This window comes from Salvelinus sp. IW2-2015, linkage group LG28 (assembly GCF_002910315.2).
Source record: "Salvelinus sp. IW2-2015 linkage group LG28, ASM291031v2, whole genome shotgun sequence".
Lineage (NCBI taxonomy): Eukaryota > Metazoa > Chordata > Actinopteri > Salmoniformes > Salmonidae > Salvelinus > Salvelinus sp. IW2-2015.
This window is the reverse complement of record NC_036868.1, coordinates 6,460,306-6,473,015: the sequence shown is the minus strand read 5'-3', so window position 1 is coordinate 6,473,015 and position 12,710 is coordinate 6,460,306. Positions and strand designations below refer to the sequence as shown.

The 12,710-nt window shown below is 39.8% G+C and overlaps 1 protein-coding gene across 4 annotated transcripts in view; it reads right to left on the bottom strand.

Moving 5' to 3' along the window:
• Positions 1–9,574, bottom strand: part of LOC111954571 (sentrin-specific protease 6) — a 36,470-nt gene extending 26,896 nt beyond the window's left edge. For 2 of the 4 annotated variants that reach the window (XM_023974412.2, XM_023974414.2), the window contains exon 1: positions 9,147–9,574. In XM_023974412.2, the coding sequence (XP_023830180.1) occupies positions 9,147–9,174 (28 nt within the window). In that variant the 5' untranslated portion in view covers positions 9,175–9,574. The remainder of the gene's footprint in view (positions 1–9,146) is intronic. The other 2 variants (XM_023974416.2, XM_023974415.2) reach the window with 1 other exon arrangement.
• Positions 9,575–12,710: the final 3,136 nt, after the last annotated feature.

The following is a 12,710-nucleotide window of genomic DNA, read 5'->3' as shown; positions in this document are numbered from 1 at the left end:
AGAGCTTTGAGTCTGGCTTGGTGGTTCAGACTACCTGACAGTCACTGCAGCTTTGTTCCCCCTGCCACAAGACAGCTCAAACCAGTCTGTTAGGTACAGCTAGATACTTCCCACTATAGGCACTTACAGTTATTCATAATTGAAGAAAATTGTTACGGTGAGCATTCTAGAATGACAGGCTACCTTCAGAATCTGTCAGATCAATCTCAACATACTGACCTCGAAATTAAAAAAGTTAGGAGCACCAGAAAATATGATTAAAAAAGAAATTTGATTGAGATACAGCCTATATGAATCCAGTAAATTTAATTGATCAACATGCCTTTGGGTTGCATAAACTGTCCCCATATCAACTACTTCCTTGCTGCACATTGCACAGGCAGTGAATAACTTAGGCCTATTACTTAGCCTAATTGGTAATGACTACAAGTGTTAAAGGTTCAGGTTTTTCATCAAACTGGATGATATTTGGATGAAACCAGTTCATAGTAGGTTGACCCAAGTATGAAAAATGACTGCAGCTGGTACATTGACAAAGTTGATCCCCCCCATGTCAACAAGTTGGATTCAGGAGGCATGCATTACTTCCGGCTTTCTGCAACTTCACTTAAAGACTGACATTTTATAATCGTTTTATAATCTTAACTCATTTAAATATGCAAAGCCTTAAAACCCTAATCACGTGCACGTTATACAGCTCTGTTTACAAACCGTATGATAGCTCAAGCAAAATGTGTCAGAATGATACTGGTAACAAACCCCTTTTCATCTGTGTTGTGACCTTTAGCTAGAAGGCTATCTACCAGCACGCCAGAAAAAGCACACTGTTGTGACTCGATGCCATAGTGTTAATTTAACGTTACACTATTATTTCACTTTCCATCTCCTTTTGTCTTCCCACTATCATCAAACTGTAATGATAGACCATTTTAAAAATTCTAAATCTACTCTGTCGGCTCAGCTTCCCAGGCAATCGCCGCAGCAGGAATGCTGTGATGCAAAGAAGGAGGGATATGCTGTGAAGCCTGTGAGGACAGATCCAACATACTGCATGTCATCATTATTCATTTCAAATCAATTGAGCATTTCAGGCACACAAAAATTACAAATACAAACATTGAAAAGTTTCCCAAAAAAGTGCAAGACCAAATATTGCATATTTCCAATTGAGTACTTCAAAAACACATTGTAGAATGAGTAGATCACTATATCAATGAATTGATAGCATGATAACTCAAAACAGTCAACTCTAGCCACTTTAAAATGGAAAAATTGATGTAATAAATGTATCACTAGACACTTTAAACTGCCACTTTATATAATGTTTACATTACTCATCTCATATGTATATACTGTACTCTATACCATCTACTGCATCTTGCCTACGCCGTTCAGCCATCACTCATTCATATATTTTTATGTACATATTCTTATTCATTCCTTTACACTTGTGTGTATACGGTAGTTATTGTGAAATTGTTAGGTTAGATTACTTGTTAGATATTACTGCATGGTCGGAACTAGAAGCACAAGCATTTCGCTACAGTCGCATTAACATCTGCTAACCATGTGTATGTGACAAATAAAATTTGATGGAGGAAATTAAATTCACTACCCATTTAACAAACATTTTCCTTTTCAAAAACATTACAGGCTACGTAGACAGGCTCCTGGATCTCCTCTTTAAGGATGTCACCCTTGATCCAGTGCTGTATGTGGGGAAGCTGTGCGAGCTGTCCATCCCAGGACCCCTGTATACCCAGTGTGAGAGGCCTGACTAGGAGGCCATAGCTGGATTTGACTCCCGCTTCAATCTTGGGGGTGACTGAATCCTGCTTGATTGAAGCGGGGTACATGGGTCCCCCTCCTCTCCCGCTCCCCTTCCATCAATCTCTGTAGTTGGTTGCATTTCCTAAAGTCTAAGTAATTCACTTTTACATGATGACTTAACATTGTTACTTTGTATCGTTATGAAAATCTTTTATTAAGCATTTGGACGGGAAGGTGAGCGTTACAAATTGTACGAAGCAATGGGGTCCTGCGGTTGGGTATTAGGCTTCTGGCTCAAATGTTTGGGGTGTTAAATGTCTCACCATTATTTCTCAGTTCATGTTGATCAATACTTTGGCTATGCTGGCCTACTGTAAATTATCAAATATATATGCCTGATCAATACATACGCTACATTTACAAAAGTATGTGGAAACCCCTTCAAATTAGTGGATTCAGCTATTTCTGCCACACCCGTTGCTGACAGGTGTATAAAATCGAGCACACAGCCATGCAATTTTAACCTGGATTGGCTCTCACCAGTATCCGATAAATTAAAAGGCATTTGTACTGAGCTAAATCTAACTCAGCTGATAACTAAACCAACCCGTCCCAACTTTAAGAACCCAGTAAAATCCACTCTACTAGACATTATTCTAACAAATACCCCCCATAAATACACAGCCAGTGGGGTTTTTGCAAATGATATCAGTGACCACTGCCCTATTGCTTGTATTAGAGATACCAGGCTGAAACACTCTGATCCCTGTATAATCTCTAAGAGAAATTATAAACATTTCTCACAGCAAGCTTATGCCTGACTGTAGAGCTAGCGTGCGTCGGGAGGTCTTTATCCACTTGCTGCTTTCTGTGGCAACCGTCGGTTCTGTAGCTGCTGTGGGTTTTCACCTTCTCTTTTGCGTGGTTCATTTGTTAGCGTTCTATGTCTGGTAAAACATTTCCCGCTTGAAGAATCACAGAGTAAGAAACCGAACCAGTTCTTGTCTCTCCTGAATTGTCAGGTCTTTTCCTGCAAAAGAATCGGGCCTGGCCTTGGGCGAGGAAACAGGTACTCCAGCTATTGGCTGTTTTTTAGGCAATTGAGGAAATAAATGTACTGCAGCTGTCAAAAAGGCAAAATCAAATTACTTCCTTAATGCTCGACAGATTCTGCAGGAGAATCCTGCAAAATTCTGGAACCGTTAATTCACTGAAACGGGGAATTCTGCTGTTGTTTCTCTTCCTAAGCAAATACCTTCAGACTTCTGTATTCTAACTGAAAAAAATGATTTTGTGATGCTTTTAATAAGCATTTTCATCTCTGCTGGTTTTTTATTTGAAAGGAAAAAGTGGACTTTGTGGTACTGGCCAGTTAGTTGATTTTTTCGTCTTGCTTTTCAACCGTTTACTTGAAAAATGGTAACCCTGTTTTTAGTTTCAGAAAATAACTGAAGCAGAGGTTCTAATTGCCCTGTTGTGCCATATACTAAGAATCCTTAGGCGTGACAATTTAGAACCGTACTTAATTTAAGTGGCTTGCACCTATTTTTGCTGGTTCAGTAACACACATTTAATCTAACATTAAGCACAGGAAATATCCCTAAAGGTGTGGAAAGCAGCTTTGTTTATCCATTCATAAGGGAGGTGACGGGTAGTGATTTGATAACTATCGACCCATCTCTAGGCCCCCTTGTCTGGTAAAGATTCTAGAATTCTATAGTCAACAAACAGTTACAATCTTTTTTTCTGCTAACAGTATTCTTAGTACATCAATCTGGTTTTAGATCTAAACACAGTACCACATCGGCCACTATGCTTGTTTAATAATGATAATTGCAAATGCCTTAGATGATAGAAGCACTGTGCTGCGCTTGTTTGTAGATTTGTCAAAAGCTTTTGACACTGTAGACCATGCTATCCTTTTGAGTAAGCTGTCATTATAGGACTGGGCACTGATGCCTGCCGATGGTTTTTATGACTATCTTAAAGATAAGAACCAAGCCGTCATGGTCGATGGGGTCAAGTCTGAACCCTTACATTACTTAAAGGGTCCCTCAGGGTTCAATAATTGTCCCACTATTGTTCTCACTTTATAAATAAAACATTTGATAATGTCAGATATTGTAATTCCATTTATATGCAGATGACACAGTGATGTACTCTATTGCTCCAACAGCGGACAAGCTTTAATGCAGTTGGAGCTGATTTTAGGATACTACAGGGGTCTTTTTACAGCTAAATTGTTTTAAACGCTAGAAAACAAATGTCATGTTTTTCCTAGGTCTAAAACTCTCATTAGAAACACGTTTGTAATCACTAGCTTGGATGGTACTCAAATCAATAAATAAGGTCTTTGCATAAAATACTTAGGGGGTAGGTTTTAGATGATAGGCCTTTTTTAAAAAAACATGTTATCTGATAATTGAAAAAAGTCAAATCAAGATAGAACTTCCTTTACCAAAACAGGGCTTGTCCTGTCCTCTGTAAAAATAGGAAAAAAATTGTGGCAGCTTAACTTTTATGTCCGTTTTTAGATTATGGTGAATTATCTATATTGCCAGCAATCGGCAAAACACATTAAAACACTGGAGTCTTATTACCATTGTGGCCTCAGGTTTATCACGGGGTGATAGTTTCAGAACTCATCATCTGTATCCTATATCAACATGTGGGTTGGGTCTCTCTATCGTGAGCGAAGAGCAACACTCTTTGTATTTATAAAAGCACTTCTTTTAAATACCTCCAGTATACAGTGGGGAGAAACAAGTATTTGATACACTGCTGATTTTGCAGGTTTTCCTACTTACCAAAGCATGTTAGAGGTCTGTAATTTTTATCATAGGTACAACTTCAACTGTGGGAGACGGATCAAAAACAAAAATCCAGAAAATCACATTGTATGATTTTTAAGTATTTAATTTGCATTTATATTGCATGACATAATGTTTTGAACATCAGAAGAGCAGAACTTAATATTTTGGGTACAGAAAACCTTTGTTTGCAATTACAGAGATCAGTACGTTTCCCCTGTAGTTCTTGACCAGGTTTGGCACACACTGCAGCAGGATTTTGCCCACTCCTCCATACAGACCTTCTCAGATCTTCAGGTTTTTCGGGCTGTCGCTGGCATACGGACTTTCAGTTCCCTCCAAAGATTTTCTATTGCAGGTTCAGGTCTGGAGACTGGCTAGGTCACTCCAGGACATTGAGATGCTTCTTACGGAGCCACTCCTTAGTTGCCCTGGCTGTGTGTTTCGGGTCGTTGGAAGACCACCAGCGACCCATCTTCAATGCTCTTACTGAGGGAAGGATGTTGTTGCCAAGATCTCGTGATACATGGCCCATCCATCCTCCCTCAATACGGTGCAGTCGTCCCTGTCCCCTTTGCAGAAAAGCTCCCCAGAAGATGATGTTCACCTCCATGCTTCACGGTTGGAGGTGTGTTTTGGGGTTGTATTCATCCTTCTTCTTCCTCCAAACACAGGTGAGTTGAGTTTAGACCAAAAAGCTATATTTTTGTCTCATCAGACCACATGACCTTCTCCCATTCCTCTCTGATCATCCAGATGGTCATTGGCAAACTTCAGACGGGCCTGGAACATGCGCTGGCTTGAGCAGGGACCTTGCGTGCGCTGCAGGATTTAATTCCATGACGGGCGTAGGTGTTACTAAGTTTCTTTTGAGACTCGTCCAGCTCTCTTCAGGTCATTGACCAGGTCCTGCGTGTAGTTCTGGGCTGACCCTCACTTCCTCATGATCACTGATCCCACGAGGTGAGATCTTGCATGGAGCCCCAGACCGAGGTTTGACCGTCATCTTGAACTTCTTCCCATTTTCTAATAATTGCGCAACAGTTGTTGCCTTCTCCCAAGCTGCTTGCCTATTTGTCCTGTAGCCCATCCGACCTTGTGCAGGTCTACAATCTTATCCCTATGTCCTTACACACTCTCTGGTCTTGCCATTGTGGAGAGGTTGAGCTGTTTGATTGAGTGTGTGGACAGGTGTCCTCTTTTATACACGGTAACAGTTCAAACAGGTGCAGTTAATACAAAGGTAATGAGTGGAGAACAGGAGGGCTTCTTAAAGAAAAACTAACAGGTCTGTGAGAGACGGAATTCTTACTGGTTGGTAGGTTGATCAAATACTTATGTCATGCAATAAAATGCAAATTAATTACTTAAAAAATTCATACAATTGATCTTTCTGGATTTTTGTTTTAGATTCCGTCTCTCACAGTTGAAGTGTACTACCTATGATAAAAATGACAGACGTCTACATGCTTTGTAAGTAGGAAAACCTGCAAAATCGGCAGTGTATCAAATACTTGTTCTCCCCACTGTATATCATCATTAATTTCCACAAGATGTACTAATTTTAAAACCAGATCACAGATGTGGATTACTTTAGAGACTCCTGCGGTCTCCACAGAGTTGGGTAGGACTGCCTTCAGTTCCTTTGCACCTTATTCATGGAACAAACTGCAGATCCAACTTAAGTTAGACACTCTGGTGTCCCTTGCCCATTTTAAAATGCTTATGGAGGATCAATATGATGTTGTCTGTGATTGTTTCTGTTGAATTGTGTATGTTTTGAAATGTTCTTGTCTGTATGTCTAAAACTGTACATGTCAACATGTTTACACAGGGCACAGCCGTAAAAGAGATCCAGGTCTCAGTCTGTTTTCCCTGTTAAAATAAAGATTTTAAAGAAATAAAATAAAATAAAAATCACTATTAACAAACATTGGCAGAAGAATGGCCTTACTGAAGAGCTGTGACTTCAACATGGCACCGTCATAGGATGCCACCTTTCCAACAAATCAATTTGTAAAATTTCAGCCCTGCTAGTGCTGCCCAGGACAACTGTAAGTGCTGTTATTGTGAAGTGGAAATGTCTAGGAGCAACAACAGCTGAGTGGTAGGCCACAGAACTGGGCCGCCGAGTGCTGAAGTGAGTTACTGAGTTCCAAACTGCCTCTGAAGGCAAAGTCAGCACAAGAACTGTTCGTCGGGAGCTTCAAGAAATGGGTTTCCATGGCCGAACACAAGCCTAAGATCACCATGCGCAATGCCAAGTGTCGGCTGGAGAGGTGTAAAGCTCGCCGGCATTAGACTGGAGAAGTGGAAATGTGTTCTCTGGCAGTCCGATTGACAAATCTAGGTTTGGCGGATGCCAGGAGAACGCTACTTGCCCCAATGCATAGTGCCAAATATAAAGTTTGGTTAGGAGGAATAATGGTCTGGGGCTGTTTTTCCGTGGTTCAGATTAGGCCCCTCAGCTCCAGTGAAGGGAAATCTTAACGCTACAGCATACAATGCCATTCTAGACAATTCTATGCTTCCAACTTTGTGGCAACAGTTTGGGGAAGGCCCTTTCCTGTTTCAGCATGACAATGCCCCGTGCACAAAGCAAGGTCCAAACAGAAATGGTTTGTCGAGATCAGTGTGGAAGAACTTGACTGGCGTGGACAGAGCCCTGACCTCAACCCCATCGAATACCTTTGGGATGAATTGGAACAGCAACTGCGAGCCAGGCCTAATTGCCCAACATCAGTGCCCGACCTCACTAATGCTCGTGGCTGAATGGAAGCAAGTTCCCGCAGCAATGTTGCAACATCTAGTGGAAAGCCTTCCCAGAAGAGTGGAGGCTGTTATAGCAAAGGGGGACTAACTCAATATTAATGCCCATGATTCGACGAGCATGTCCACATACTTTTGGTCTTGTAGTGTACAATTCTGAACATATTGTCACTTATAATGCAGAGGCACATATGAATTGTCCAGTACACTTATTGTAAGCTGTTTTCATGTACATTTATCTTATGTCTAAGTTTCCAAGGTGACTCAGGCTTTACTAATAATTGTAAAGAAGTATCAGTGAACTGTATTCAGTAATTAGCTACAAAACAATAGCAATGCAATTGTGTATTGCAGCTGTTTGTCTGATATCCAACAGTCCATGATCAGCTCTGTTGACCATGAGAGCATTTTTACAGAGAAAAATGGGTTGATGCATACTATTTAGGCTCAGAATAACATGTGGCCCATTGTTTACCTGGTCATCAATGACATGTGGTCCATTGTTTACCTTGTTACCTGGCAACGACCACAATGGTGTTTCAAAGAGCTGCCAGCCAAGGTGAGCTCAGAATTATAAGCTCCCCACCCACCCAGGCTGTTCTTTCAGACGTTCTGGTGAGAGAACATGTTTGATTTCTTCAATTATGTGCATTTTAATGGCGTACAAATGATATGGGTGATGTTTTGGTCATTCACAGGATATTTTTACTTGGGAAATTGGACAACTGTTCAGCACCTTTAATACAAAAAAATATATTAAAATGTGTTAAGTCTTGTTTGAAGTTGTGTTCTATGGAACTCCCCCACCCCTGTGGGACACACTGAATCTGAGACACCACATTCCACACTGGCATGGTGCTTAGCTACAGAAGTAGTCCCTTTCTTGTTTTTGTGAATTAACTAACGTTAGCTTCTTTGACATTGCATTACTGTTACGTGTGCATCTGTACAATGCAGAAACATGGGTGTTATATAGCTAAAGCATATGCTTTGTCCTTCCTGGGTTGTTGGCTATTTACATAAACACCATCAGACTAGCTAGCTACTAACTTTGTTATGTGCTGCCTGAAATGAAGAGCCCTGTGGCTGTGCTTTACCTTAAAAAGCCGAAAGAATACATTGTTTATAGGTAGCTAGCTAACCAACAAATAACGTTACGTTGATCCACTGTTGAAACTATGTAGCTATATATGAAATAAAAAATTACTTGTAAAAGTATATACTAGTTGACAGGAAGGCCCGTCAACAATTAGGTAACTAACGTTAGCTAGCTAGGCCTTGCTGTCTGACCGTTCGCAAGTACAGTAACGTTACAACTTTACCCCATGCCACAGCAAGCTATCGATATTTATATAACTAACGTTAATCCTGTAAAATACTGCGCAAATGTATCAGTCAATTAGTGTCCAATTTCCTACGATATGAGGCCAGCTAACAAGCTAGTACCGGCTAGTCTGATAGCCAGACATAGCCAACGTTACACGGGCAAGTTAGCTAACATCAACAATAGCTACTAGCTAGTTTAGTATATTTACTAATAATGATTCAATTTTAAATCGTGCATATTAGTTAAGTCGTTTTGTCCATGCACTGTCACAAAAGCTGTAAGTTATGCGAATACATGTAGTTAGGTCTGCAAGGCATAAGGAACTTTAGTTAACTAGCTAGCTCTGAACATGATTGAACCCACATTTACACGCGTGCAATGTATCTGATGGCGTCTCATTCACCTAGGAATGCGATTGCTAACCGACATTGCCTTGTCTTCGCTATTAGGTGAATATAGTAACACCTTACCTTCAAAAAAGCTTATATTGTGGGCCATGGTTTATTCCATGTTCTCTCTCTCAGATGGTGTTTGCTTCTCATCAGCGACCCGGGCTCGCGATTAGGCTCTTTGTGGTTCTGTGCACAACGTTCGACTACTTTTTTGTAGCCAAAAAACAAATTGCCAAATGTACCGTACTGGTCTCAGAATTATTTTGTTAGCGCGACACACATTGTGTTCATTCGATTGTTACAAAGTAGTTGGCTAGCTATAAACTGCATGGCCAACATTATTTGGTAGCTATAATAATTGCCTGGAAATGCCCATATTGATTTGCCAATTATTGTTATTATTACTCATTGAGGTGCTAGATTTTTTTTATATCAAAAGAATACGTGCGTCGACTTGGGCACCACATCTTCTGCTGCTGCCTCCACGTAGCCTATTCTGTCTGTGAAGGTAAGGGCATGCAAAGCTACTGTAAGTAGGCTCTAAATTCACCCAAGTTTACAGTCATCTGCCATGATAAGCTGCCTGACAAAGTATTGCTTGGAAATCATTGGGCTTGTGTGCAACAAAGTGACAAAATATTTGGTGTAGCCATATCCACGTGAAGTAGGGGTGCTTATTTTTTTTATATACCCCCCAGGGGTGCTTATTTTTTTTATATATATACCCCCCCCCCCCCATACATTTTGTGAACTAGGCATTTATTACTCCTGTGTGAATGGAGAAAAATACCAGCATCCCCAACCCAAAACATATTCCTGCGGCCATGGATGAAGCCTACTGATGATAGCAAAGTCAATTTTGACAAAAGCTGTACCTCTTCTAGACAAACCAGAAAAATCGTCCCGTCCCTACTGTTCAGCAGTGTTCTCAGCATCACTGATCTCTGAAATACCACATCCCTCAATTCACTTTCCCAAACCACAGACAACGGCTAGGTGGAGTCAACTCACCAGTAGCAGCGTTTACAACCATCGCAGTAATTTATATATTCACTAGATGACTCTCAGGGGATGCTGTTTTGAAGCCCCACGCCTCCATCTTGGCACTCCCCCACCGTCGTAAAAATTATTTGGAAGTTGTAGAAATGCATTTATTAATTCAAACATGTGTTTTTCCCACATTGATTATATTACAAACACCTTAATGCCTCCTTTTCAATTATATTATGTGAATTAAACATACAGTCATTACAATACAAATAAAACATTACAAAATATAGGCCTATAAAAACATGTTCATTTTTACATTTTTGTAGACACTCTTATCCAGAGCGACTTACAGGAGCAAATAGGGTTAAGTGCCTTGCTCAAAAGCACATCGACAGAGCCTTGTCGGCTCGGGGATTGGAACCAGCAGCCTTTCAGTTACTGGCCCAATGTGCTAACCTGCCATCCATTTTCCTGAAAGAAAATGTAAATAAACTAAATAAATGTCCTTTTGTTGTTGAAACGTTTAATTGAAATACTGTATAATTCCATTCATCCCTATAGAGGACTGCTTCTTTTGGGGAGGTCCAATATGGCCTACCGGTGGCTTGTCATTGGCCAATACATAGAATATTATTCCAGGGTTTATATACATCATTGGTACAAACCCATATGTTACAAAGCTTCTTCACTCCTAAGGGGTATCATTTATAGCCGTTGTGTAAATTTTACACAAAATATCTGTGTGCTCATGCACAAAAATGTTGAGATTTAGAAACTTGGTGCACGCCATACATACGCATTTTCCGGTCATAAATCAGACCAGTCTTTAAACTGTGCAGGAATGAACAAGCATTACAACACCGCCTGAAAAACACCCAAAATTCACCTTTTATAGTGACAATAAACATTGAAAGTATTGGAATTAGGCCAAGACAGTATCTCAAATTAAATCAAATTGTATTGGTCACATACACATATTTAGCAGATGTTATTGTGGCTGTAGCAAAATGCTTGTAAAGGAAATAGCAATGGCAAACTTGATTAAATGTCTTTGGAGGTGTTGGCAGAATGTTTTCTTTTGTGGTGACATAATGCAGTAAACTATCTGAACAAGTGTCTGAAAGACAAAAACAATTGCACATTGTTGTGGACCTGTAAACAACTCCTTTGAATTCAATGTTTTGCATTTACTTCTTCCCTAACCTAAATATGATGCAATGCCTGCAAATTCTGAAACATTGTCTAGTCAAAAAATATGAAACTTCAGTAGGCCTACTTACAGTGGTACCCTACACACTTAAATGCAAAAGATCAACTGTCTGTTCACCTGTTCAATTCTACTGTATGTTATAAACCGCACTCCCTTTAGGATGCATAGAGCAAAAACTCTAATTATATAATAGCCTATCTAATAGGCCCGATTAAATGAGAGATTTGCATTGTAATTTATTGTATGGCTACTTCGGGAATATGAACTCATCATGGCCAGAAAAGGTTAGGAATTGATATGTATTATGTTCATAAATTAAATATTGTCTATGAGAAATTTGACATTACAGTATTCAGATGTAGCCTACAAACGTCAATGGAAAAGGTGAACCATCATGGAAATGAAATAAATATATGCCTATTTATAATGATTTTAGAATGTAAAGATTAAATAGATTTTCGCTGTTTTCACTAATGGTAAATGATTGAATCTTATTATATTTAGCTAGGGTACCTGTTCTTTGGTTATGAAGGAGAGTGTATTCTGAGCATGGTCCTTGCAACGACAGGGTTGTGGGTTTGATTCCCACAGGGAACTAGTATGGAAAAAAGGTATGAAAATGTATGCACTCACTAATGTAAGTCGCTCTGGATAAGAGAGTCTACTAAATTATGTAAATGTATAACTTTTTTCTAATTGCAATGCAGTACTTCAACCACTAAAAAACTGTGCATTCTCATGTCATGTTCAACTGGCACAGGCATGTTTTAAGATATTTTGTTGTGTAAATTTAACATAAAACCTCTGCTTGCGCCATTTCTGAAAAGACTGTGCATGCACAAAAGATATTGAGATCAGTGGCGATTTTAGCATGTACATCTTGGTGGGGCAAACAATTTATTTAAAAAATTGTTATGCATGCCACCAAAGCCACTACACAACACTAAACATTACTTTAATTGCACTATAACGGTGACAAGCGGTGCCCATAAACTGTTAGGGCTTACATAAAGCTGTCCCAACAGCAGAACTTTCTTTTCAGCACCATGGAGTGAATCCTTACCACTGCTACACCTGGCAATCAGAGAAGCCTTGTCTGGCAAATTCATTCAGCCTCGTTTACTGCCTTTTAAAAAAACATAGCTGATGTGGCTGACTTGCTTAAACAAATGTGGTATCTACTGACAATTGAGATGTACAAACTATGGCATAAGGGAATGTCGAGAGGATAAGAGGCAATCTGTAATTTCGATTAAGACATTAATGAGCGAGCTAGGACTGAGGTAGTCTATATAACTATTTGTTCAGCACTTTTAAAATATACAGTGACAGAATTCAGAACATGGGCCGTTCTTACAGTATTCTCCCTGTACACCAAGTCAAAACCGTAGGATAAATAAAGGGGGCATATAAGCAGAAAATGAAAGCTCTTACAATATTTG